This window comes from Ceratotherium simum, chromosome 34 (genome assembly GCF_057802395.1).
Source record: "Ceratotherium simum simum isolate JZ-2026a chromosome 34, ASM5780239v1, whole genome shotgun sequence".
Taxonomy (NCBI): Eukaryota; Metazoa; Chordata; class Mammalia; order Perissodactyla; family Rhinocerotidae; genus Ceratotherium; species Ceratotherium simum.
Window position 1 is genome coordinate 8090011 of NC_141933.1, and position 24802 is coordinate 8114812.

General features: G+C 55.1%; 3 protein-coding genes across 3 annotated transcripts; 2 read left to right on the forward strand and 1 right to left on the reverse strand.

The window, feature by feature from the left end:
* The first annotated feature begins 238 nt into the window (after positions 1 to 238).
* On the forward strand, positions 239 to 10821 carry LOC147912532 (uncharacterized). The gene is made up of 8 exons (XM_087423118.1): positions 239 to 394; positions 598 to 704; positions 915 to 1013; positions 1990 to 2056; positions 2193 to 2273; positions 2400 to 2468; positions 2551 to 2620; positions 10667 to 10821. Exons 1-8 carry the CDS (start codon positions 248 to 250, stop codon positions 10819 to 10821), a joined length of 795 nt encoding a protein of 264 aa, XP_087279244.1. The 5' UTR covers positions 239 to 247.
* A 63-nt stretch (positions 10822 to 10884) lies between these two features.
* On the forward strand, positions 10885 to 22061 carry NAALADL1 (N-acetylated alpha-linked acidic dipeptidase like 1). Its single transcript, XM_004437584.3, has 18 exons — positions 10885 to 11084; positions 11168 to 11340; positions 11423 to 11544; positions 11921 to 12043; positions 14039 to 14322; positions 14425 to 14529; positions 15273 to 15358; positions 15463 to 15582; positions 18818 to 18903; positions 18990 to 19053; positions 19140 to 19207; positions 19390 to 19481; positions 19563 to 19653; positions 20355 to 20436; positions 20520 to 20693; positions 20769 to 20856; positions 20967 to 21059; positions 21392 to 22061. Exons 1-18 carry the CDS (start codon positions 10885 to 10887, stop codon positions 21576 to 21578), a joined length of 2238 nt encoding a protein of 745 aa, XP_004437641.1. The 3' UTR covers positions 21579 to 22061.
* SAC3D1 (SAC3 domain containing 1) lies at positions 22035 to 24571 on the reverse strand. Its single transcript, XM_004437583.2, has 3 exons — positions 24469 to 24571; positions 23700 to 24280; positions 22035 to 22641 (listed from the first exon to the last, which is right to left on the reverse strand). Exons 2-3 carry the CDS (start codon positions 24271 to 24273, stop codon positions 22139 to 22141), a joined length of 1077 nt encoding a protein of 358 aa, XP_004437640.1. The 5' UTR covers positions 24274 to 24280; positions 24469 to 24571; the 3' UTR covers positions 22035 to 22138.
* Positions 24572 to 24802: the final 231 nt, after the last annotated feature.

A 24802-nucleotide genomic window follows, 5' to 3' on the forward strand; every position in this document is an offset into this window, starting at 1 on the left:
AATCATTTTTTAGTATAAGTGTATCCCAAACATTGCATGGCACATACTTGTACTTTAAAAAGTATTTGTTTCACATCTGAAATTCAAATTTCGCTGGGTATCTTGTGTTTTATCTGCTAAATCCGGCAGCCCTAACTTTGAGGGATCTGGATTGCTGGACAGAGCTGGTGGTGGAGGCTCTAGAGGCAGGAGGCTGCCCAAAGAAACCAGGCAAAGCTGGAAAGGGGAGGCCAGCAGGAAGGTGGGCATGGCTCATCAGCCGGGTTTCTGTCTCCCTCAGTCTCCCAGCGGCAGACAAAGAGCCCACTTCATGTCCGAGGAGAAGCCAGTGGTGCAGCCTGTTGAGGAGCAGAACCTAGAAGCCCCTCAGGTCTCCAGGGAGCCGGACACAGAGGTGACAGGAAGCACCAGGGCCTCTGAAGGCAGAGGACGGGGGTGGTAGGCGGGCTGGAGAAATTCCTCTTCTCCTACCTGGGTGGAGACCTGAACTCCCAGCCACTGCACCCCACTGTCTTGCTGGAGGGTGTGGGAGGCCCCAGGTTCCTGGGCTGCCAGCCTCATGCCACTTCAGTTCCCATGGCCCCTTCTCTGCCAAAGCCACCTCCTTCAGAACAGAAGCTGGACCTACAACGAGAACCCACCGCCAAGTTCCTGTTCACACTCCTGAGCACAGCAGAGCCCCCCGAGCCCAAAGACCCTGAAGAGTACGGCTGTGGGAGTGTGTGAAGGGGAGGGAGGCAGGGGGGCCTTCTCGTCCCCATCAACATTCAGCCTTGGGCCAGGACTCAGCCCTGCGCTGAGCAGAGGGGAGGCCCAGACAGGACTGAAGGAGCCTGGCCTCAGGCTGCATCCCCCAGACCCCTCCCCTAGCCTCTAGACCCTCTGCTCCAACCCTCACTGAGCACTCACCCCAGGGACTTGGAGATCCAGGAGGGCCAATTCCTGGATAAGGAAGACTGGGGCCCTCGGCGGACCTCAAAGGAAATCAGCCGTTTGCAGAATGACTGCATGAGGTGAGCTAGGCTGGGGCAGGTGGGGGCAGGTAGGGTGACAGGGCTTCCTCCCACGGTGTGGGTTTGCACCTTTGCTTGTTCCTTCTTCCCTCCTTCCTTCCTCCCTCCCTTCCCTCTTCCTTCCCTCCCTGCCTTGCCTCCTCCCTGTTCTACTCTGGATGACCTCCTCGCTGGCCAGCAGGTCCCTTCCCTCCCAAGCATCAGTGTCCTCCCCATGTGTGAGCGGGACCTGCCCCACGGATGTGGGGGCCTCAGCTCTTGCCCGTTGATCAACTGCGTGCCCACGTGCCTGGTTATCGGGCATCTATGAGGCTGCCAATAAGCGACCCCCACCTTTAATCATTCAAGAACTTGAGGGGTAGTTCGGTCTGTGGGGAGGGGGTGTGTTCTCTCCATGTCGGGCTCTGGAGCTTAGGTCTGCACAATCTCATGGCCGCCTGCCCCTCTATGGTGATGCCTGGGTCAGACCCCCACCTGGAGATAGAGGTCCTAGTGGGGGGAGTGTGACATCGTCCCCCCAGGGCTGCACTGGGCTCCCACGGCCGTGGGTCTGAGTGGTCAGCGCTTTCATACACAGCCAGCCCAGAGCTCGATCAGGGCTAGTTCCACACAGGAACAACGCAGAATCCTGTCATGGCCCCCACGGCCGCCCAACGGGGTGGGGTGGCTACCCGATGCTGCCTTCGAGGATTTCTAGGCCAGCCTGTGCGATGAAGCAGCCTGCCCTTCTCCTGCTAAAGAAGGGAAAAAGCACAATTCGTCCCTGTCTGGGTCCCCTGCTGCGAGTCACTGGAGGAGAACAATTCCCTCCTGGGTGTGGCTTTGCCAGGACAGCGTCCCTGTGATAATCTTGGTGAAACCGGGGTCCCAGGTGGCTGTGCCAGGTGGCATGGCTCATGCAGGAGGCGTGTGTTGGGAGGAGGGGCTGCCTAGGACAAGAGCCTGGGGGCTAAGGGGGTCTCTCTTTCAACCCTAGGCTTTGGGAATCTCTGAGTGCTGCCCAGGCAGACAACCTGGCCCTGGGGGAGAAGCTGCAGAGCCTGGTGAGACCCTCAGCCCAGGACCTCCTTCCATTGTTGCACCTCCTTCCTGCCTCCCAGCCCAGCTCCCTACAGGGGACTCAGGCAGTCCTGCTTAGATCCGCTACCCACCTCTGGCCCCCACAACCCTTTGTTCCAGCCCAGTTCATTGTATAAGAGCCTGAAGGAGGAAAGGAAGGCCATCCAGGAGGAAGGGAAGGCCATCCAGGAGGAAGAGAAGGTCGTCCAGGAGGAAGAGAAGGTCGTCCAGGAGGAAGGGAAGGCCATCCAGGAGGAGGAGAATGTCATCCAGGAGGAAGAGGAGGTCGTCCAGGAGGAAGGGAAGGCCATCCAGGAGGAAGAGAAGGTTGTCCAGGAGGAAGAGAAGGTTGCCCAGGAGGGAGCCCAGGCCGTCCAGGAGGTGGCACTGTTCCCGGTGCGTGGGCCTCCTTGCAGTGGTGCAGCGGGAGGGAGGGCCTGCCTGCCCAGTGCCCCTCACTCAGCAACCCTTACTGCAGCAACCCAGCTCCCAGAAGGCAGAACTGCTCGTCCTGCAGCCTGACGTGCCCCAGGACCACAGAAACCCACGTCAGCCCTGGCCGGGCCCGAGGCTGGAGACAGGACCCCTCCTCGGGAAGCCCCTCCAGCACTCCTCTCCAGGTCCCTGCAGTAAACTTCTCGCAGCTGAGCGCAGTTCCCCGCGTGTCTGTGGGCCCTGGGAATCAGGTGGGAGCAGGAGGCCACCAGCTCCAAGCTGCACTGGGCCGCCATCTGACATCACCCCAGCTCCCTTGGTTCACTGGCCCTGAGCTCCCCCAAACCCAGAGGAGGTTCCAGGTCTGGTTGGTGTCAGCCTCAAGGTCAAGGTCCCTGTGATAAGCGCTGGGGCGGGTTTGGAAGGGGGCCGCACCCCCTCCTGGCAAGGATGGATGTACCTGGTCTAACTCCAAAGGGCAGAAAGAGACGAGGGAGGGGCCGGAAGAGCCACTACCCACCTTGTGACCTTGGATAGGTCTGTTCCCCTTTGTTAGTCAAGTTATGGAGGGGGAGGGGGCTCCCCAAGGGCCACTTCCTGACCAGGCCTGGAGATGCATCTGGAATTTGAATTCCTACCCCTCCCCCACCTCATCCTCTAGCCAGGGCCTCCTGGGGCCTCCCTTGAGACCTCACCCCCTTCACCAGTGGGACTCTCCCTGCCCTGGGCCTCAGCTCCTTCCTTCACCCGACCCATGGACCTGAGCACCCCTTACCCCGCCTCAGGGCTTATGCCCATCAGCCGTGCTGCCCTCAGCGTCTGTCCAGCCCTGGGGGGCCTTTCTAGGAGTCCCATGATTCCTGATGTAACGAGAGGAAGAGAGACAGAGAGCGACAGAGAGAGAGAGAGAAAATGTATAGGTAGAATATTCAAAAACTTAGAAATAGTTCCCATACAATTAGAGAAAGAGCACGCTTCAATATTTTTGTTTGTTTATTTGTTTTAAACTCCTTAATGAGGGAGATGACAGAGTGAGCAAGATGACAAAGCTGGTTTAAAGGAGGATGCAAGAAACTGACACATATACATAGTTAAGAGGGAAAAAAGGAAGGAATCCTGAAATACGATTGCTAAATTAGATACAAAATTGGTCAATATCCTACAGGACGATTTTTTTCAAAGCCCCATAACCCTAAGAGTGATATTGTCTACTGGGCAGAAGTCCTCTAGAATGACATGGAAAGGACCCGTGACCATCTTTCTGCCTTATACCCACTGCATGGGGGGGACACTAGTCAAGAGGATGGAAATTCAGGTCCATGGCCCCTCCTCAGACCTGGTGTGACTTACACCAGACCCCGGGGGATCACGCTCTGGCCCATAACTGATGGCAGACTTGATTTGTGAAGGTTTGATTTTGTCACAGCTTCAGGCTGAGCTGAGCTCTGACTTAGCAGCCGCAGTCTCCCAAGGTCATCCCCTGGATGGCTCCAGGGGTCCCAGGTATCCCCACCACCCACTTCCTGACCAGTTCTTGATCAGTGGCCCAGCTGACCAGTGACCCAAACACCGTCTGCTTGTACAAACAGACAAACAGCTGTCTTGCCATTTTCCTGAAGGGAAAAATTTGATACTGAGATCAAGGGGGAATAGTCGGACCAACAGCTAAGTGGTTGCATCAGTTTAACCACTTAAGAACTTCTGTCAACAAGATACTGTCATCAGCATAGTCCCATTTGGTCAGTGGCAGTTTTAATAAGCAAGGGAACTTACAAGGCTTGTCTGGGGTGCCCACGAGACGAGCAGATCTCCACACCAGCCCGCCAGAATCTTAAAGTTTATATAGAGGCCTTAACTGGGTTCAGTCGCATATTCAGTCCAAATGGTCTCAACGCCACCTTGCTCTCTCAAGGTTATGTCCTTGGAACAGCTCCTAATGTGGGATCAGCGGGCAGATCGCACATTCCAAGGACAGGGAGGAGGCTCTGATTGCCCGGGTCCACCTTGCAGGTCAACCATCGATCACGTCCTCTCAATGACCTCCTCCAACAGTCTATAACTAATATACTTCATATAAATTCACGTGAATTGAATCTTCATATAAATGGAAGCCCACAATATGTTATCTTTTGTGTCTGGCTTCTTTTGCTGATTTTTTTTTTTTAACAATTTTTTAAATTTATTTATTTATTTTTTTGGTGAGGAAGATCGGCCCTGAGCTAACATCTGCCAATCCTCCTCTTTTTGCTGAGGAAGACTGGCCCTGGGCTAACATCCATGGCCATCTTCCTCCACTTTATACGGGAAGCCGCCACAGCATGGCTCAAGAAGCAGTGCGTTGGTGTGCGCCTGGGATCAGAACCGGCAAACCCCGGGCCGCCGCAGCGGAGCACGTGCACTTAACCGCTTGCACCAGTGGGCCGGCCCCTCTTTTGCTGATCTTTATGTCTGTGAGATTCAACCATGTTGCTACATGTAAAGGTAAGTAAAAGTGGTTTGTTCTTTTTTATTGCTGTGTAATATTCCATTGCATAAATATTCCACCATTTATTTTTTTTAAAAAACCTTCTTCGAAAAGACTCCAGCATCTTTTCCAGCCCGAGGAAGGAAGCACGTGTAGTTACATTCATACTGCTCAGCTGCAGGAATTGCAGTCTAGTACAGAGCCCCTCCCCAGTTATCTCTAAACCATGTAAGTGTTGTCAGATGTCCCAAATACATCCTGGCCAAGGCCCAGTGGCCCAGGACCCCAGCATGGCACTGCCCAAAGCTTAGTCTCTATAGCCACTCCTTGCCGCCATATCCCACCAGGAAGGCCCTTTCAAGAGGAGGTCCCATAGCAAAGCTGCGTGGGCCCCAGGGTGTTACCAGGTCTTGTAATTCACACACGCACACACACACTTCCTCCAGAACTGCTAGTCACAGGCTACTGTGTCAGTCACAAGCTGTGCCAGATCTTCCAGGCTTCTCTGTCATCGAGGCACTGGGGCTGGGTTGGCAGACCAGTCTCCTGTGTCCCCATGATTCCATCTCTCTTGTGAGGGGCAGAATGTGATGCCTCCCTCCTGACTAGTGACTGAGAGGTGGTACAGCTTTGTGGATGAGACTGTAGGGAGCTTCGGCCCCACTCTCTGCATTCTTTTTTTTTTTTTTTTCTGAGGAAGATCAGCCCTGAGCTAACATCCATACCAATCCTCCTCTTTTTGCTGAGGAACACTGACCCTGAGCTAACATCCGTGCCGATCTTCCTCCACTTTATGTGGGACGCTGCCACAGCATGGCTTGACGAGCGGTGTGTCGATGAGTGCCTGGGATCCAAACCCAGGCCGCCAGCAGTGGAGCGCGTGCACTTAACCACTATGCCACGGGGCCGGCCATCTGCATTCTAATCTCAGCATCACCACATGCCAGCTTGTGTGAACTTGACCAAGCAACTGGATGCGCTTCTTCCTCTGTAAACAGGGTTGATAGTGCTCACCTCAGAGGCTCTTGGGAGGATGGGCAATTTCGTGCGGGCTTGGCGAGTTGTTAGCATTCAGCGAGGGTTGGTGATTGGCAGACCTCCAGTGGATCAACTCACGCCTCCGACCTGGCTGCAGAGGCACAGTGGAAGCAGGTTTGGGTACCTGTGCTCCCAGCAGACTCCCCACTCCTGCCCAGCCTAAAGGCCCTGCTATACCTGCCTGAGAGGGTGGCCGGATCCTGCAGCCGGGCAGTATCACCCTCCATTCCGGGGCATCATCCTTCAGAAACACCCCTCTCCGGAGGTCTGTTAGAGCCCACTCCTTCAACACCAGACAGCTGGAGCATGAAGACCTAGCACTGAGGAGCCGTGCTGATTCAAGTCAGCTTTTCATTCATTCTACAAAGATTTGTTGCGTGCCTCCTATGTGCTGGGCACTGTTCTGGGCCCTGGGGATTCAGCAGTGAATAAAACCAAGACCCCTGCCTTGGAAGAACTTACGTTCTAGGAGAAGAGACAAGAAATAATAAGTCAGATGGTGACAGATGCAATGGAGAAAAATGAGGCAGGGGAGGGAAGAGGAAGCCTGAGGGAGGGGAAGGAACACCGTTTAGACAGGGTGGCAGGGAAGATCTCGTGGAGAGGTGATATTAGAGCACAGGTGTGGAGGATCTGAGGGAGGAGCCCTGCGGAGAGCTGAGGGAACAGCGTGCCGGGAATCGAGAGCAGTGATGCAAAGACCCTGAGTCAGGAACGTGCCTGGTAGGTTCAGGGGGCAGCTGGAGGCCAGAGTGGCTGAAGCAGTGAGCTGGGGGTGGGGCGTGAGGTCAGAGACTTGAAGGGGTCTGCGGCCTCCATAGTGGCTGTTACTCTGAGTGAAACGGGAGCCATGGGGGCTGTGAGCACAGTCATGGCCTGACTTGTGTTTTACAAAGATTGTCTGACTGCTGTGCTGAGTATGGACTAGAGGGAACAAGAATGGAACCAGAGAGACGAGTTATGAGGCTAACGTCCAAGGGAGAGACGATGGAGTCTTGGGCCAGGATGGATTCCAGATTTCTTTTGAAGGCCCGGCCAACAGGATTTATGGATAGACTTGGGGCAGAGTGGGAGAGAGAGAAGAGTAAAAACGTAACTCCCAGAGTTTTGGCCAGAGTGACTAGAAGGATGGAGCCTACGGGAGGAGGAAATTTGAGGAGGAAGATGAGGAGCTAAGTCAGTTTGGGGCGTGTTCAGTATGAGCAGCCTCTGGGTCACCAAGGGTGGCTGTAAAGTTGGCAGCTTGAAATACAGGACTAGAGTTCAGGGACAGGGTGGGATTAGAGACACAAATTTGTAGGTTTCAATCTACATTTGGTCATTTGTATTGGTTTTCTATTGCTGTGTTAACAAATGACTTTGAAACTTAGCATCTTAAAACCATTAACATTTATTATCTCACACCGTTTCCATGGGTTAGGAATTTGAACGTGGTTTGGTCCGGTGGCCTGGCTCGGGGTCTCTCATGAGTTTGCAGTCAGGATGTCAGCCAAGGCTGCCATCTTCTGAAAGCTCGACTGGCGCTGGAGGACCCACTTCCAAGGTGGCTCACTCGCATGGCTGGCAGGAGCCCTCAGTTCCTTGCCATGTGGCCTGTCCACAGAGTTTCTTGAATGGCCTTACAACATGGCATCCAGCAAAGGAGAGCCAGGCGGAAGCCATGATGTCTTTTATGACCTAACCTTGGAAGCCACACCCTGTAATTTCCACAGTATCTTTTGCGCCATCTTGGAGGCTGGCCACCACAGGATTTAGCAACATGGAGCAAAGTTGAATTTTTCAAGGGCAGTTTTAGTGGAGTAGTGGGTAAAGCCTGAATTGGAGTGGCCTCAAGAGAGAATGGGAGAAGAGGAATTGGAGACGAGCATGGACGACTCTTCCAAGGGCTTTTATCACAAAAGGAGAGAGAAAATCGGGACAGTTACTTGAGGAGCAAGTGGAATTGAGAGATTTCTAAAAAGACGATGTTAAACACCATCAATGGGTGCTTTGAGTGGATGGAAAGGATCCACTACAGAAAAAGTGGAGCGGGGAGACTTGCTGGGGACACATCCTTGAATAGCGAGGGGGATGGGCTCTAGTGCAGAGGGTAGAGGCTGGCCTCCGAGAGTGGCGCGGGCCATTCACCCGAGGTAGGAGAGAGGGCTAAGGAGATGGGCTGGGGTAGGGAGCTCAAGTGGTGAAGTTCCCTTAGATTTTCATAGGAAATAGGAAGCACGGCCATCAGCTGAGAGTGACGGTGGAGGAGAACGTAGTGGAGGTGTGAGGAGAGGGTGTGAAATCACCATCCTGGAGCGTGGGAGAGTGAGTGGACCAGGAAAGATAGAAGGATTGCCAGCAGGACGGAGGGCCTGCTGGAGGTTTGGGATGATAAATTTAAAGCAAGATCAGCGAGGTCATGTGACTCTGCAGGCACATTCAGGGTCAAGGGTGCAAATACAGAGTGGGCGGAGGGTCGGGGTTTTTTCTCAGTGAATGTGACCCAAAATGGAGAGGATGGGGCGGGGCTGGGCAAGAAGGGAGGGGAGAGGGTGTGGAAAGGAGCTGGCACCAATGGACTGGAGGTCCTGGGGGGAGTGAAGAACTCCTGGAGTCAGAGTGACCGAGGGAGTGAGGTGGGAAGATAAAAGGGACACAAATGCGTTAGCTATGTTAAGTGACTTCCATCGACATCCACAGTCCAAAATGCTCAGGGAGGGGCCGCACTACAGCAGTGTAGACAGCAGCTGACTCCAGCAGCATGAGCCCGAGTTCTCAGGTGTCACACAGGCAGATGTTACATACACTCAAGCAGAGTCGCCCACTCACGTGTCACTCACTCTTGTCCAGACGTCGTGACTTCACATGTCCAAGGGGCTAAATCCTTCCAGGAGGGGGTGGAGTGGGACCATGGGGCTGCTGCCTCATGGTGCCATCACCACATCTGTTCCTCAACTTATCAGATGACCTTGGTATCTCACTGCCTGTCTGGTGGGGACTGTCCTTCTGTGTCCTCATAAGGAATGTGTACGCTCCCACACTGACAAGCTTCTGATAAGATCCAAGGTCATATCCTGGGTGCTGACAATCACCTTGCCAAGAACTGTGGCTTCCTGCTGCACCTCCCTGAAGTCACTGGTCACACTACACCCCCCACGAGTCCTCCCATGCTGCATGCTGCCGCTCCTGCTCCCCAGCACAAGGGGAGATGGGCGTGGCGGGCGGGGGGCAGATGGCGCTGGCAAAACGGGGCTGTGGGCAGGAAGGGGCTGCTCTGAAATCACACACACACACACACTCACACATTCACACTCACACACTCCACTTACTCACAACGTCCACCATGGCCCAGCTCCCCCAGCTCTTCAGGCGTCTTTGGCCAGTGAATGGGCTGCAGCCTGCTGGGCAGAGTCCCAAGGCAGGGTAGGCCGTGGCGGGGGGCGTGGGAGGAGTTGCAGCTTGAGCCCCAGGGGCCTTCCCAGCCCTGCCTGGCTCTCTGTGAGATCTGGAAGAGGCTCAATACGTGTACTGGTAACTTGACGTCTCCCTTTCCCTCTCAGCCTTCGCCCATGCTGGGCTGTCTGCACAGATGGCCTGCCCCTTGCCTTTCTGCATGCTGAATGCCTTCTCATCCATGGAAGATCCCCTCAAGTGTTCCCTCCTCGACAAAATTCCTCATTCTCCCCACTGGGAACACGCTGGTGCTTCCTCTATAGGGGCACTTACCACATGGTGGAACCCAAAGGCTGTCTGTCTCCCCTGCTGGACTTGAGTTCCTGGGCACCTTTATTCCCCAGGGCTTGGCATGGATCTGGCATAGAGTTGAATGAATGAATGATGCTTGCAGGTATAAGTGAAGGAATGAATGGATGGATAAATGGATGGATGAATGGATGGGAGGGGGAGTGAATGGGTAGATAGGAGAGTGGGTAGATAAATGGGTGGGTGGGTGGGTAGATGCATGGATGCATGGATGGGTGGATAGCTGGGTGGATAGATGGATGGATGGATGGGTGGATAGATGGATGGGTAGATGGGAGGGTAGGTGGATGGGTGAGGAGGGTGGGTGGACAAATAAGTGAAGGGATGGATGAGGAGATGAGTGGATTCCAGACAGGGTCAGGGAATGAAGGAGGAAGTCACCTTGTGCAGGGAAGTATGGGCTTCCCCCTCTCTGTCCTCCAGAATAGCTTCCCTTTCTAAGAGTCCCTCTTCCTCCCATTCGCTGAGACCCCTGCGGGACAGATACAGAGAATTCTTCTGGGTCCCTCTTCTTCCTTTAGCTCCAGGCTTAGCATTTTAGAGGGTCAGACGAGGCAGGAGAAGCTAAAATTTACAGGTTCCCACTGTGTGTCAGCCACTGAGCTATTTATTTCTACAGGTGTTGTCTTGTTTAATGAAAACAGCACCACAGTTTTGTGAAATACATTCTATTATCCCCATTTTACAGCTAAAAAAACGCTCAGAGAAGCTAAGTGAATTGCCCAAGGTCACATAGCTTATGTCTAGCAAGGATGGAATTTGAACTTAAAATCTGCTCATGCAGCCAGGGCGGGATGTGCTGGAGACAAAATGACCCCGAGGAGACAGGCAGTGGTGGCTCTGAGTTCCAGGCCTGGCTTGGCCTCTGGTTTACTGCGAGACCCATGATGAGACCTTGTCCCTCTCTGGGCCTCAGTGTCCCTGTGTGGACTTGATGCCCCCGGCAGTCCCTTCCAGGTGAATGATGCCGAAATGGAGGTGGATGTGAACAGCTCCCAGCCCTCCCTGCAGGATGCTCCCTCGCTGTCCCTGCCAGCTAGGGGCCAAAGAGCAGGGCCGCCCAGGAGGTAATGATTAACTAGACCTGACATCCCGTCTATAAGGAGCCACCCCAGGTGGCCAAGACTCCACGAGATGCAGTGGGTGAAGGTGCTTGGGGTGGTGGTGGGGGCTGCTGCCCTCTTGGCAGTGGGCATCATCCTGGGCCACTATGCCATCTCCAAAGGGGCTGACTCGACAGCTTCCAGCATCTCAGCCTCCCAGGACCTGGACCTGGAGATCCTTGAGACCGTTATGGGACAGCTGGATGCCAGCAGGATCCGGGAGAATCTTCGGTGAGAGGCCTGTCTACCCACCCCTCCTGTTTGCCTGCTGCCCCTCCCTGACCCTGGCCGGTCGCCCTCTGCCTGCCCTGCAGAGAACTCTCCAGAGAGCCACACCTGTCCTCCACGCCCCGCGATGAGGCGCTGGTGCAGCTGCTGCTGCAGCGCTGGCAGGACGAGGAGTCAGGCCTGGACTTGGCCAAGACCTTCAAGTACGAAGTGCTGCTGTCCCTCCCCAGCGAGGAGCAGCCCAACAGCGTGACCGTTGGTGAGGGCCTGTGCAGGTTTGGGGATGCCTGTGGGGTGGGGGAGCTGCTGGGGCCCAGCCCTGACACTGCCCCCCTCCACAGTGGGTCCCACTGGGGACATCCTCTTCTCCTGCCGCCAGAGTGAGGAGAACCTGACTGGGGAGCAGGCGGGTCCCGATGTGGTGCCACCCTACGCTGCCTACGCTCCCCCCGGAACCCCACAGGTGGGCCTGGAACACCCCCCCCCCACCGCCATGGCCCAGCTCCCCCAGGCTCCACCCCAGCTTCTCCCATCCTGACCCAGTGAGGCTCAGCCTCCCCCAGAATTTACTCACCCCCACACTCCATTGCTACGCCTTTCACCCATCACTTAGTCGTTCAACAAACACTAATGTCCCCCACTCAAAGCCAGTCCTGTGACAGGGTACCTGGACACAGAGGAAACCAGGTGTGACTCTGTCTTTGGGGAGCTTACAAGCTCTGAGTGAGGTGGGGATTAGAAGAATCTAATCCTTCTTCCTGCCACTCAGCCTTCTCTCTCCTTGACCCACCCCAACTTTTCTGGGCCTGGCTCTAAGGATCACTTCCTCTTGGGACTAGGGCCTCCTCGTCTACGCCAACCAGGGCTCAGAAGACGACTTCGAGGAGCTACAGACTCAGGGCATCAGTCTCGAGGGCACCATCGCCCTGACCCGCTATGGGGGTGTAGGGCGTGGGGACAAGGTGAGAAGCAGCCCCCAGTGCAGGGGGCTGGGCGGGGAGAGGGGCCCAGCAGTGGACAGGAGGAAGTGAGGGGGAGGGGAGGGAGCAGGGTTGGGTGGGGGCTGTGCCCTGGGCTGGGGGCAGGAAAGGCAAGCTGTATTTGTGCTGTACCTCTGATGTGCTGTGTGACCTTGGATGACTTCCCTAACCTCTCTGAGTGTTAGGAAAGAAAAGAATCAGCAAAATTTTCGGCTTTGATATTCTGGGAGTCCAGTCCTCCTGTGAAGTAATCCTTCTGAATAGTCAACTTAAAAGTCCTCCTGTTGCCCTCCCCCCAACCTGCTTCTTTTCAATTCAAAATTTTGACTAAGTATTACATATCTATGTTTAAAAAAATTTTTTTTTAAATAAAAGGGCATAGAGTGAGAGAAGGGAATAGGTAGTTAGTGTTTAGTGGGTACAGAGTTTCAGATTTGCAAGAAGAAAAGAGTTCTGGAGATGGATGGTGGTGTTGGTTGCACAATAATGTGAATGTACTTAATGCCACTGAACTGTACACTTAAAATGGTTAAGACAGGGGGCCGGCCCGGTGGCGCAGCAGTTAAGTGCGCACGCTCCACTTCAGCGGCCCGGGGTATGCAGGTTTGGATCCCGGGCACGCACCAACGCACCGCCTGTGAAGCCATGCTGTGGCAGCGTCCCATATAAAGTAGAAGAAGATGGGCACGGATATCAGCCCAGGGCCAGTCTTCCTCAGCAAAAAAGAGGAGGATTGGCGACAGATGTTAGCTCAGGGCTGATCTTCCTCACACACACACACACACAAATGGTTAAGACAGTAAATTTTATGTTGTGTGTATTTTATCACAATTTTTAAAGAAATGCCCATGATAAGAGCTGCAAAAAAAAAAAAAAAAAAAAAAAAGAGAGAGAGAAGAAAAAGAAAGAGGAAGGCATGGTGGAATTATTTGAATTATAGAATATCCAGTTTAAAAAAAAAGTAGAGAGTGAAAAAGTCCTCCTGTAATGCCATCCTCCAAAAAGGTAACGACTTTTTTTCAGTTTATGGAGTATTGATTCAGAGTTTCTTTTGGAAGAAGCACATATAAGTATAGTCTTATTTCCTGCTCTTTTGACATAAAAGTAGCTTACTATCCCCGCTGTTCTGAGATGTGCTTTCTTCACCTTAATACAACCTGGAGATCATTCTCGATTGGTACTTAAACTCTGCCCTTGCTCTTTTTTTTTTTAAGGTACTGTTTTGTTTTCATCGTGGTAAAATACATGTGACAAAATTTACCATTTTAACCATTTTTAAGTGTACAATGCAGTGGCATTAAGAACACTCACAATATTGTGCAACCATCACCACTATCCATTTCCAGAACTCTTGTGTCATTCCAGACGAAACTCTGTACCCATTAAACGCTGACTTCCTCTTTCCCCCTCCCCAGCCCCTGGTAACCTCTATTCAACTTTCTGTCTCTATGACTTTGCCTAGTCTTGGGACTTAATATGAGAGGAATCATACTATATTTGTCCTTTTGTGTCTGGCTTATTTCACTTAGCATACTGTTTTCAAGTTTCATCCATGTCGTATCAGAATTTCCTTCCTTTTTAAGGCTGAATAATAGTCTCTTGCTTAATATACCATATTTTGCTTATTCATTCATCTGTAGATGGACACTTGGGTTGTCTCCACCTTTTGGCAATTGAGAACAGTGCTGCTGTGAACACGGGTGTACGAGCCCATCCTCGTTCTTTTAAACAGCTGCATAGTATTCCACTTTAGGATCTTCTGTGTGTTTAATCAGCCCCCACTGATAAGCATTGGCTTGCCAATGCCCAAGAGTCTTTTGTTGTCTCAAGCAGCACTGCAAGAAATGCCTTCTGTTAGCATCGTCTTGTGCGTGGGAAGATCAATCTGTCTTGGCTTCCACAGTGAGGGAGGGAGTGGAACAGGATGTATCCCCTCCTCGCCCCTCCCCTAAACACAGCCTCTTCTGCCTCCCGCAGGCTGTGAATGCCGCAAAGCACGGGGTGGCTGGGGTGCTGGTGTACACGGACCCTGGCGACATCAATGACGGGCAGAGCTTGCCCAACCAGACCTTCCCGTACTCCTGGGGCCTGCCTCCCTCGGGGGTGGAGCGAGGCTCCTACTTCCAGTATTTTGGGGACCCCCTGACTCCCTACCTTCCAGCCAACCCCTCCTCCTTCCGCCTGGACCCTGCCAATGCCACCGGATTTCCCCCAATTCCCACTCAGCCCATTGGCTTCGAGGATGCAAAAGTTCTTCTCTGGTGAGCTTGTGCCCTGGAGTCTCCTTGCCCACCCTCCAATGGCCTCCAAGCTTCAAACCCCACACCCATACCTGCTCTGAAGAGCCTTCCCCTCCTCCCCAGTAACCTCCAGGGAAACTCGGCCCCGGCTACCTGGCAGGGAGCACTGGGCTGTGAGTACAGGTTGGGGCCCGGCTTCCGGTCTGATGGCGACTTCCCAGCAGACAGGTAAGAGGGGCCCCGTCTCCCCACCCTCCTCTCTACTTCCTTTGTTATGATTCCCTGACCCGGGGTCCCCTCTGCCCACTTCAAGGCCTGGCCTTTCTCTTTCTTCTCTCTCCAAACCCTCCCCTGACTCCAAAATATCTGTCTTGTCTTTGGGGAGGCCGGTGAAACAGCTGTGTGGCCCACAGACCCTCTGGGGTCCCCCCACTTCATCTCAGACCTCCACTCTCCAGCCACCCCCTCTCTTGAACGTGCTAAGCTGGTTCCCAAATCAGGGCCTCTGCACTTTCTGTTCCCTCTGCCGGAAACACCCTTCCCTTCACACCTGCCATTCCTAGCCTGCACTAACCTCCTTACCTGCCACCAGGTATCCTCTCACACGTCAACTTGTTAGTGTCCCCCAGGCCCCTTCACCTCCTGCAGGTAGTTGCTCACTTCTTCATGGCCTGTCTCACTCAGGAGACGGAGGCCCACAAGGGCCGGGTCCACGTCTGTCTCAGTCATTGCCCACAGCCTAGAACGCTGCTGGCATACACTAAGCATCCAATAAGCGCTTACAGAGTGATGAGTGAATGGAAAGGAGAATTGGAACCAGAAGAGCAGGCTCTAGCCTTGCTGCCTCTCCTGGTACTTCTGGGCAAGTGACCTTGCCATGTCCCTTTCCCGCTCTCAGCCTCAGTTTCTCCTGCATTGGGGGGGAGTGGGTGGGGCCAAGACTCTTGTTGCCCCCCTCCACCCCGCCCCAGCCAGGTGAACGTGAGCGTCTACAACCGCCTGGAGCTGCGGAACGCCTCCAACGTCGTGGGGATCATCCGCGGGGCTGTAGAGCCTGGTGAGCGCCGCCTCACGGCTTCCTGCGCCCCCAGGACCGGCCCTGCCCCTGACCACTCCCCCTCCGCCCTCTTCTCTGGGTTCTCACTTTGCTCCTCCCGCCAGACCGCTATGTGTTCTATGGAAACCACCGGGACAGCTGGGTACACGGGGCTGTGGACCCCAGCAGCGGCACTGCTGTCCTCCTGGAGGTCACCCGCGCCCTGGGGACCCTGCTGAAGAAGGGTGAGGAGGCCCCCCTCCCCTGGTCCAGGGATTCTCCCCCAGGAAGTCCCCTCCAGCCCACTCTTCCTTGAGCTTGTGGACATTCTGTCCCACCTCCTCACTCTCATTCTCCAGTGTCCACTTGTGCCCAGAGTGAGGGCCCTGGAGGCAGACATCCATGGACTCCAGCCCTGGCCTCCCCCCGGCAGCCCAGTGTGGCACAGGGAACTCATGTAATAGCTTCTGAGAGCCCCCTGTGCCCCTCTAATGCAGCATAGCTGGGATGCTGCTGAGAGCAAGGCAATGCCCCGGCTCTGTCCTCGGGGAGGTCAGCTGAGGCGGGGATGACAGACAACCGTTGTCTCAACAAATATGTCCTGCATGCCTACTATGTGCCAGGCCACTTCTAGGCCCCAGAGATACCACAGTGAACACCCCAGTTCCTGCATGAAATGACAATTGTGCTAGGTGCTATAAAGAAAAATATCTAAGGGGCTTTCCAGGTGCAAGCCAGAGCTGGGGGAGGCCTCTCTGTGGAGGTGGCAGTTCAGGAAGGGAGGGGGCGGATCCCGGTAGAGGGCATGGCATGCGGGATGGAAGGGCTGGACCAGGTGGCAGAGCTGGCAGGGCCAGGCCACTGGCAGCCCAGTGGAGGAGTTTGCTGTTCCATCCAAGGGTGGCGGAAAGCTGGTGAGGGACTTGAATCAAGAGAGTGACGTGATAGAGGACAATTTTAAACGGCTTCCTCTGCTACAGTGGGAAAGGGCATGGCAGGGCAAGCCCTGTGTGGAGGGACCAGTCAGAGGTGTTGTCAGCCTCAGGCCAGGAGCGATGGTGGGGCTTGGACCAGGCAGGGGCAGTGGGAAGGAGAGAGTGTGAAGACCTTGGGGTCTGTTAGTGACAGAGGTGAGGGAGAGGACAAGTGGAAGGCTCCTGGATTTCTGATTTCTGGTCTGAGCAACCCAGTGTATGGCGGTGCCATTTATGAAAAACAAAACAGAGTCAGAGGGCAGATCTAGGGGAAAGAATGTGAATTTGGTTCTTCACATGTTGATTTTTTTTTTTTTAGTTTTTTTTATTGTGGTAAAATATACATACCATAAAATTTACCCTTCTAACCATTTTTAAGTGTACAATTCAGTGGCATTAAGTACATTCACAGTGTTATGCAATCATCACCACCATCCATCTCCAGAACTTTTTCATCTTCCATGACACACAACATCCTAAAATTATAACTATCTAATTTGAATCGATAGCAACTTTACTTCAATGGCATACAAAAACTCTACTCCTATAAAGCTCTGTCTTTCCCCTTTATGTTACTGATGTCACCAATTACATCTTTATACATTGTGTGCCCTTTCACGTATTGATTTTGAGGTGCCCAGGAGACATTCTGGGGGAGAGGGCAGGCAGGCAGTTGAAGATGCTGGTTTTCTCCAGGTCAGAAAAGAGATAAACTGGGGAGCTGGTGGCATAAATGGTCTGTAACACCACAGGTGTGGTTGAGATCAACTGATAAGGGTGTGGGGGGAGAATCTTGTGGAGAGAGGGTAGGCTTTTGACGTATTGCCTCTGGTAGTGCAGAAATGTCTGTCTTTGTTCTTGTTGTTGAAGTGTTTTTTTGTTTGCTTGTTTGTTTTTTTGGTGAGGAAGATTATCCCTGAGCTAACAGCTCTTGCCAATCTTCCTCTCTTTGCTGAGGAAGATTGGCCCTGAGCTAACATCCATGCCAATCTTTCTCTACTTTACATGTGGGACGCCTGCCACAGCATGGCTTCATGAGCAGTGCATAGGTCTGTGACTGGGATCTGAACTTGCAAACCCTGAGCCGCCGAAGTAGAGCACGTGAACTTAACCACTACGCCACCGGGCCAGCCCCTGTTGAAGTGTTTTATTTTGAAATAATTTCAGACTTACAAAAGAGTTGCAAAAATAGTCCAAAGAAGCCTCATAAGCCCTTCACCCAGATACTCCTAATATTAATGCTTTACCATCTTTTGCTCTATTTATATATTTTTCTGAAGTGTTTGAAAATTGCAGAAATCTGTCTCTTTATCTGTAAACACATCTCTGTATATTTCCTAAAAATAAGGACATTTTCTTTTATAATCACAGTCCCATGATCAGAAACAGGAAATTAACAATTTTGCCAGTTGTTCCTATAATGACCTTTAGAGCAAAAGAATTTTCTGGTCTGAGATCCAATCCAGGATCACACACTGCATGTGCGGTAGTTGTACGTGTCCTCTGTCAGAGTTCCTTAGCCATCTTTTGTCTTTCATGATCCTGATTTTATTTTCTTGAAGGTCCTTTGATTTGGGTTTGTCTGATTAGATTCAGGTTATGCATTTTTGGCAGGAAAAAGTATAGGAATTTGTCATTGCAAGAATGTAATCATTTTATACGTTATGAAATTTCATTTACAACAAAAAGATGAGGAATGATCAAAGGGGACTGAGTTGCAGCCAGAGATGGGGGCACAACCAGGAAGATGTGGCCGTGGAGGGCGAAGGGGAGTCTGGAGGAGGTGAGGGGGCAAGCCAGGAGCACCAACGCTTCCGGGAGGTGGCTGGGGACGGTGGCTAGAGCAGTGTGAGCACAGAGGCTGGAGATGGAAGCCAGGCTGCAGAAGGCTCTGAGAGGCAGTGTGGGGCACTGGTCAAGCCTCCGAACTCTGGAGCCAGACCCTGGACTTGAACCCTAGCTCTGCTGCCTACCAGCTGTGTAACTCTGGGCAAGACATTTAACTTCTCTGTGGCTCGGATTACTCAACTGTGAAATGGAGACAATAATAGTCTTTCCCTCCATGCCTTGCTGTAAGGATTGGCTCAATATGGATAAAGCCCTAAGGAGAAACTTCATGTATTATCACCAAGTGAAGAAGGTTATGGGCGAGTTTGCACCGACTGCGCGGAGGAGAGAGTGGGAATGGAGGGTCAGGAGGTCTTCTCAAAGCATGCCTATAGAGAAGAGGGAGGCAGGGCCTTCTTGCAGAAGGGACCGCCTGGCCAAGGGAGGTTGGTGCTGGGGACAATTTGGGGGGCGAGTGTCACAGCAGGGGAGGGGGGCTGGGTAAAGGAGGATGAAGCCTCCAGGAAGGCTTGGCTGAAGAGGTGCCTACCTCCTGTCACCAGCTGCTCCACCCCTTCCAGCCCTTCCCTCTTCTCCACGTCCCCAACCTTTTCCCTAAGCCACCCGAGGAGCCGGGGACCCTGTCCTCCAGCCTTTTGTCACCCCCCTCCCCCCGCAGGCACCTGGCGTCCCCGCAGATCAGTCATATTCGGAAGCTGGGGCGCAGAGGAGTTTGGGCTCATTGGCTCCACAGAATTCACGGAGGTGAGTGAACCCCGCGGGGTAGGGGATGGGGGGGCGGTTCCCGGGACGGGGCAGCGCCGAGCTGATGTCGCCTCTCGAACCTGCAGGAGTTGTTTAGCAAGCTGCAGGAGCGCACCGTGGCCTACATCAACGTGGACATCTCGGTGTTTGGTATGGGGCGTGCCTGGGCTGACTGGGGAAGGCGGGACATGAAGGGACTGGAGCTCGAAGAGAGTCGTTCTCTGATCCTCCCACAGCCAACGTCTCCTTCAGGGGCCAGGGGACGCCCCCGGTCCAGAGCGTTATCTTCACCGCAGCCAAACAGGTGGAAGGGGCGGGGCTACACGGGGTGGGCGGGGCTGGGGTGGGACTGAGGCTGGGGGCGGGCCTTGTAGGACCTGCACGAGAGTGCCTGGGCTGGAGACTCGGGCGGGCCGGGCGGAGGACCCGCGTGGTTGTTGGCCCTAGGGAGGGGCCAGCCCTAGACTAGATTCCCCTCCCGGCCAGATCTCCGCACCAGGCCACAGCAACCTCAGCATCTACGACAACTGGATCCGATATTACAACCGTAGCAGCCCGGTGTACGGCGTGATCCCCAGGTGAGCCCAGGGCCGGGACGGGGGCCCCGGGAGGGCGGGCTGGCCTAGCGCCCTCCAGGCGGACCATCCTCCTTCCCCCAGGATGGGCACCCTGGCTGCTGGCAGCGACTACGCACCCTTCATCCACTTCCTGGGCATCTCCTCCATGGACCTCGCCTACACCTATGACCGGGTGAGCGGGCACCCCTCCTTCCCCCAGCTCGGTACCTCGCTCCACCAGCCCTCTCCTCTCCTGCGGGCTGCGCTAGTGCAGACTGAACCCGGGGCCGTCCCTCAGTAGCTGCACTACCTCCGCCAAGTTTCTTAACCTCTCTGTGCATCTGTTTACGCTCATCGACATTATTTTATCAAATTTAAGATACTACTGATTGTAAGATACACTATTATGATACGCACTATTCAGGAGGGATAAAACCACTGCCAATTAGTTGTAGGATGACACTGACTGTAAGAAGCAGATCATCTGACTCCAGAGATCTTAAAATGTGAAGAAATGTTTATCTCAGAATAAATAACAGTATAAAACAGGGATGATCCACAGCATTGGTGTGAGGGTGAGATAAGATAAGGGAGCCTGTGTCTCCCTGTTTGATGCTCCAAAATGCCCTTTCTCCCCGCCTGGCCACACTGCTCCTGGGAGGTGGAGCTGGATTTGAATTCAGCTCTGCCACTTATTAGCTGTGTGATGTCAGGCAGGTTACTTAACCTTTCTGAGCCTCAGTTTCCTCCTCTGTAAAGTGGGAATTCTAGAACCTTCCTCATGGATGTGGCGATGAGTTATTCGAGATAATGCCCCTACATTGTAGCTTACTATAATACACCTCCTCTCACTTCCCATCCCAAGCCTGTCACCTCTGGGCCTTGTTCCCCCAGAGCAAGACCTCAGCCCGGATCTACCCCACCTACCACACAGCCTTCGACACCTTTGGTTACGTGGAGAACTTTGTGGACCCTGGTGAGGAGAGGGCCAAGGGGCATCCTGGGGCTGGAGGAGTGTGGGCTGAAGACGGAGCCCTGACCTTGTCACCTTCCCTGAAGGCTTCAGCAGCCACCAGGCCGTGGCCCGGATGGTGGGGAATGTACTTCTTCGGCTCAGTGACAGTCTCTTCCTGCCTCTCAACATCACTGACTACAGCGAGACCCTCCACAGCTTCCTGCAGGCTGCCCAGGAGGACTTTGGGGACCTGTTGCAGCAGAACGGCATCAGCCTGGGTACGGAGTCCCCCTGACATTGAGGTATGGGGAACCCTGCACCGCCAGGGCTAAGATGCCGGTTGCTCCCCACAGAGCCTCTGGTGACCGCAGTGGACAAGTTCCAGGGGGCAGCCGCGGACTTGGATGAACAGATATCAGAGCTGCAGAAGGGCACCCCCGAGTGAGCAGGGGCAGCAAAGAGGTGTCTGGGAGGGTGGCTTCCAGGGCAGGATGCAGGCTAGCAGCTGGGCCACTGGCTCCAGGGTGAGCCACAGGTCCTGCCACCTCCAGCCCCCTGCAGGTCCGGATGATCAATGACCAGCTGATGCTCTTGGAACGGTCCTTCCTGAACCCGCAAGCCTTCCCAGAAGAACGCTACTACAGGTGAGCCCCAGTCTGGGGAGGTGTGCTGGGGTGAGGCTGGGCAATGGGCACCCGCCTGAGGGAGGAGAATATCAGAGTTTCGCTGGCCTTTAGAGCACATGCCATCCCTTGAGACAGTTGGAGAATCAGGCTCAAAGGAGGGGAGGCAAATCGGTCAAGGTCACCCTGGGACTAGAACCCACATCTCCACTGCTGTAAGGGCCTCACCTTTCAGGCAGTGGGGCGGTGCTTTTGTGCCTAGCTGTATACAGGAGCTGAGCCCGTTCCAGGCTGAAGCTCCCCTCTTTCCTGGCCCCCAAATGACCCTGATCCTCCTCCATTTCTCCTGTCAGCCACGTGCTCTGGGCACCCCTCACCAGCTCCATAACCACGTTCCCGGGCCTGGCCATTGCCTACTCCACAGCCATGAACACAGACCCCGGATCTGCAGCCTGGGCTGAGGTGCAGAGGCAGCTCAGCATTGTGGTGGCAGCTGTGGAGGCTGCAGCAGCCACCCTGAGGCCTGTGGCTGACCTCTGACCCCAGCCCTCATTCTTCAGCCCCCCCCCTTTATCCTAATCCCCTCCCACTCCAGTTTCCTTTAGGTGTGTCCCAGTCTTCCCTGATGCCAGGAGAGGGCAAAACAAGGGGACCCTCTCATGCTTAAGGCAACAGCTTGGGGTCCCACCAGTGGTGAACACCTGAGGGAGTGACAAGCCCCGGATGAAAATCTCCCTCATCCTAGCTCTTGGTTGGCAGGGGATAGTGGGAAATGGCAAAACCACCAACTGCTCTTGGTGGGGGGTGGGTGAGGAAGGGATGCATAATGCCAACCTTAGATGCCAACTCAGAGATTACCAGGGCCATCCCTCAGGGACCAGCAGGGAAACTGAGGTCCAGGGTGGACAGGGCCTTGCCCAGTCTGGTTTCCTCTACCCCCATGGCCCTGGCGTGTCTCAACTCCTCCCTGCCTTCCCCCAAATAAATCAATAGCTGTTGTCCCTACAAAGCAAGTTCCTTTTATTGGGTGGGAATCATGAAAAAAGAAACCTGAGTGCTCACACCGAGTCCTGGGCTCTGGGAGACTGAACAGCCCCTCCTCACGCTGGGGACTTGGGTCTCTCCACACCCTCATCCTCCTCCTCTGCCATCACCACCTCCTCCAGGGTGCGCCCTCCGAGTTTGCTCCCCACCAACACTCTGCAGGTCCCAGCGGGTGGCAGCCCCTCCTCAGTGTAGCGACCCCTCAGGAACACAACTCTCTCCTGTCCGTCCAAGGGCAGTCCGTGGGCCTGGCACAGGTCCCGGGCCTCCTCGGCCCCATCCAGAGCCAGAAGGTGGACTATGAAGCCCAGGGGCAAGGTCTGGCCCTTGGGGGTGCTCAGGGCACGAGCGAGGCGGGCCAGGGCTCCGCGGCGGGCACGGCCCACGTGGCACCGCACGGCGCAGCTCTGCAGGTAGGGCAGGCTCCGGAGCAGGCGGAACAGGCGGGCGGTGTTGCCTTCTCGGAAGGCCGAGTCGACTGCCAGGGCCGTGCGCAGGGCCGGGCAGGCACGCAGGGCAGCAGGCAGCTGCAGCACCTCGTGAAGGGCCTCCACCGAGCCTGTGAGGGCGGGAAGGTGGGATGAGAACCGCAGTCCTTCCCGGAGCAGGCCCGCCTTTCATCCTATCCCCTCCCCGCATCTTCCTTCCCACCGGCTCGTCTTCAGCCACGCCCACCTCCTCTGGCCCTCTCCCGACATCGGTCCCACCTACCTCTCCCGGTCTGGCCACGCCCCTCCCCTAGGCCACGCCCACCTTACCTCCCCCTTTCCCCACCACCCCAGCTTCCTGAGCCAAATCTGAATGAGATGCCAGAGGTTCCAGAGCCCCTTCAAACAGTCTGGATCGTCATAATAAATTGAGGCAGTGTTTACAGATGAGGGAAACAGGCCCAGATAATTTAACGACTTGCTTGAGACTGTCCTAGGGTTCGTATGTAGTAGAACCAACCAAATGCAAGTTTTCTGACTTCGAACCCAGCCCTTTCTCCGCCGCTGACCCACAGATTAGGGAGCCTGCTCTGCCACACCTTCCCCAGTCTGCCTGGTAAGGCCCTTTCTTCGTGGAGATTCTGCCCCCGCTTCCCTTCCAGGAGAATCACGGACACTGGAACCTTGGGCCACCTTTGTAAACTGATTCTTCTGACCCATTAGTGGGTTGTGAAGTCAACAGCATTTTATTAAATATAGAATAGAATTTATTAGAATCCACCATCCATCCATAGAAAGGATCTAAAGTCTTGAAACTTCTGTCTCAGATATATTCGTGGGCACACGTGTTCTTAGCTGCTTTGCAACACTGACTGAACTGGAAGTTAAAAAAAGTTTGAAAATCACTATCTATGCCAACTTTCCCGTTCCAACTCCGTCCCCTCCACTCTTATTACGAGAAAACCGAGACCCAGAGATGGGAAGAGACAGGGCCAGAAGGCCCACGTCGGGGCTTGGTGGATCTTATGCATTGACTCGACACACATTTAGGAAAAGTGTGTCCCTTTAGGGAAAGGGAGGGAGCTAACGGTGAGATTTTAAAGCTCCTCGTTCCTTCCCCGGCTTCCACTGTGTACATGGAGGGCCCTCCGCCTTCGCGCTCTGCCCCGCCGCCGGGACCCCGACTCACCCAGGTTGTAGAGCAGAAAGAGGCCCTGGAAGGCGGCCTGGCGGGGGTGCGGCCCGGCGCCCTGAGCGTAGCAGCGGCGCAGCGAACCGAAGCCCTCCTGCACCTGGGCCTGCAGGAGCACCGGGTCCGCAGGCCCGCGCGCTGCGTCCGGCCCGAGCCGCGCCACCACGGCCAGCAGCACGGCCAAAGCCGTCTCTAGCACCACCGCTGCCTCAGCGTCGCCTGCGCCCTGCAGGGCCAGGTCCAGCCGCACGGCGCGCAACCGGTCCGCCACGAAGCTGGCCACCTCTGCGCGGGATGCGTCGGCGCGCTCGGCCACCTGGCCAGCCAGGTAGCGCACGGTGGCCAGCAGCACGGACGGCGGCCGCAGCTGGCTCGGCGGGGGCCGGGCCTTGCCGGCGGCCGGCCGGCTGTACTCCTTCACCGCGCGCTGCGGGTCGGCACGGGGCCGGTCCCCGCGACACCCCGGCGCCACCTCGAAGCGGTGCAGGCGGCGCTCCTTTTCGCGCTGGGCGCGCTCGGCGGCCGGGCACATGTCCGGGCACGTGCCCACGGGCAGCTCGCAGCCGGGCATGGGTGGGCTGCGGGGAGAGGATGGGCGCTCAGCATCCCGGGGACGGCGGCCGCCGCTCGCCCCATTCTGCGGGAGAGCACGCCGAGGCAGGCGGAGGCTCTGGGGAGGCGAGGCGGGGCCGACCCCGGCTGGGCCCGCCTTCCCGCCCGGGTCTAAGCGTCCCCGCCGCCCGTCTGGCCGCCGCTGTGCTCTCACCGAGTCCTGTCGCCTCCCACAAAGCCTCGAGCAGGCCTCCCGAGATGCACTGCGTTGTAGTTCAGCGCCGCCACACCTGTTCCGCGCGCCCAGGCGCGGCTAATACCCCCCATAAAGCGCCGCGCGCAGTCTTGGCCACTCCCATGATGCACCGGTTTGTAGTTCCTTCTGCAACCAATCGCTTTGCAGGAGGGGCGGGGCAGGAGCGGAGCCACGCCTTTCCATGTTCCAGCCCACCGAACCATCAATGTTTGGCTTGCCTGCCCCCTCGCCAAAACGGGTAACCCGGCTCAACCGGCCTGTTATTCTCCACCGTTCCTTTGGAGACTATTCT

Coding starts and splice junctions, on each gene's coding strand:
- LOC147912532 (XM_087423118.1), top strand. CDS start 248: ATGGCTCATCAGCCGGGTTTCTGTCTCCCTCAGTCTCCCAGCGGCAGA. Junction 2,057..2,192: donor GGGAGAAGCTGCAGAGCCTG/GTGAGACCCTCA, acceptor CCTTTGTTCCAG/CCCAGTTCATTGTATAAGAG. Junction 2,274..2,399: donor CCATCCAGGAGGAAGAGAAG/GTCGTCCAGGAG, acceptor GAGGAAGAGAAG/GTTGTCCAGGAGGAAGAGAA.
- NAALADL1 (XM_004437584.3), top strand. CDS start 10,885: ATGCAGTGGGTGAAGGTGCTTGGGGTGGTGGTGGGGGCTGCTGCCCTC. Junction 20,437..20,519: donor GGAGAACTTTGTGGACCCTG/GTGAGGAGAGGG, acceptor CCTTCCCTGAAG/GCTTCAGCAGCCACCAGGCC. Junction 20,694..20,768: donor GCAGAACGGCATCAGCCTGG/GTACGGAGTCCC, acceptor TGCTCCCCACAG/AGCCTCTGGTGACCGCAGTG.
- SAC3D1 (XM_004437583.2), bottom strand. CDS start 24,273: ATGCCCGGCTGCGAGCTGCCCGTGGGCACGTGCCCGGACATGTGCCCG. Junction 22,642..23,699: donor CTTTCTGCTCTACAACCTGG/GTGAGTCGGGGT, acceptor CCGCCCTCACAG/GCTCGGTGGAGGCCCTTCAC.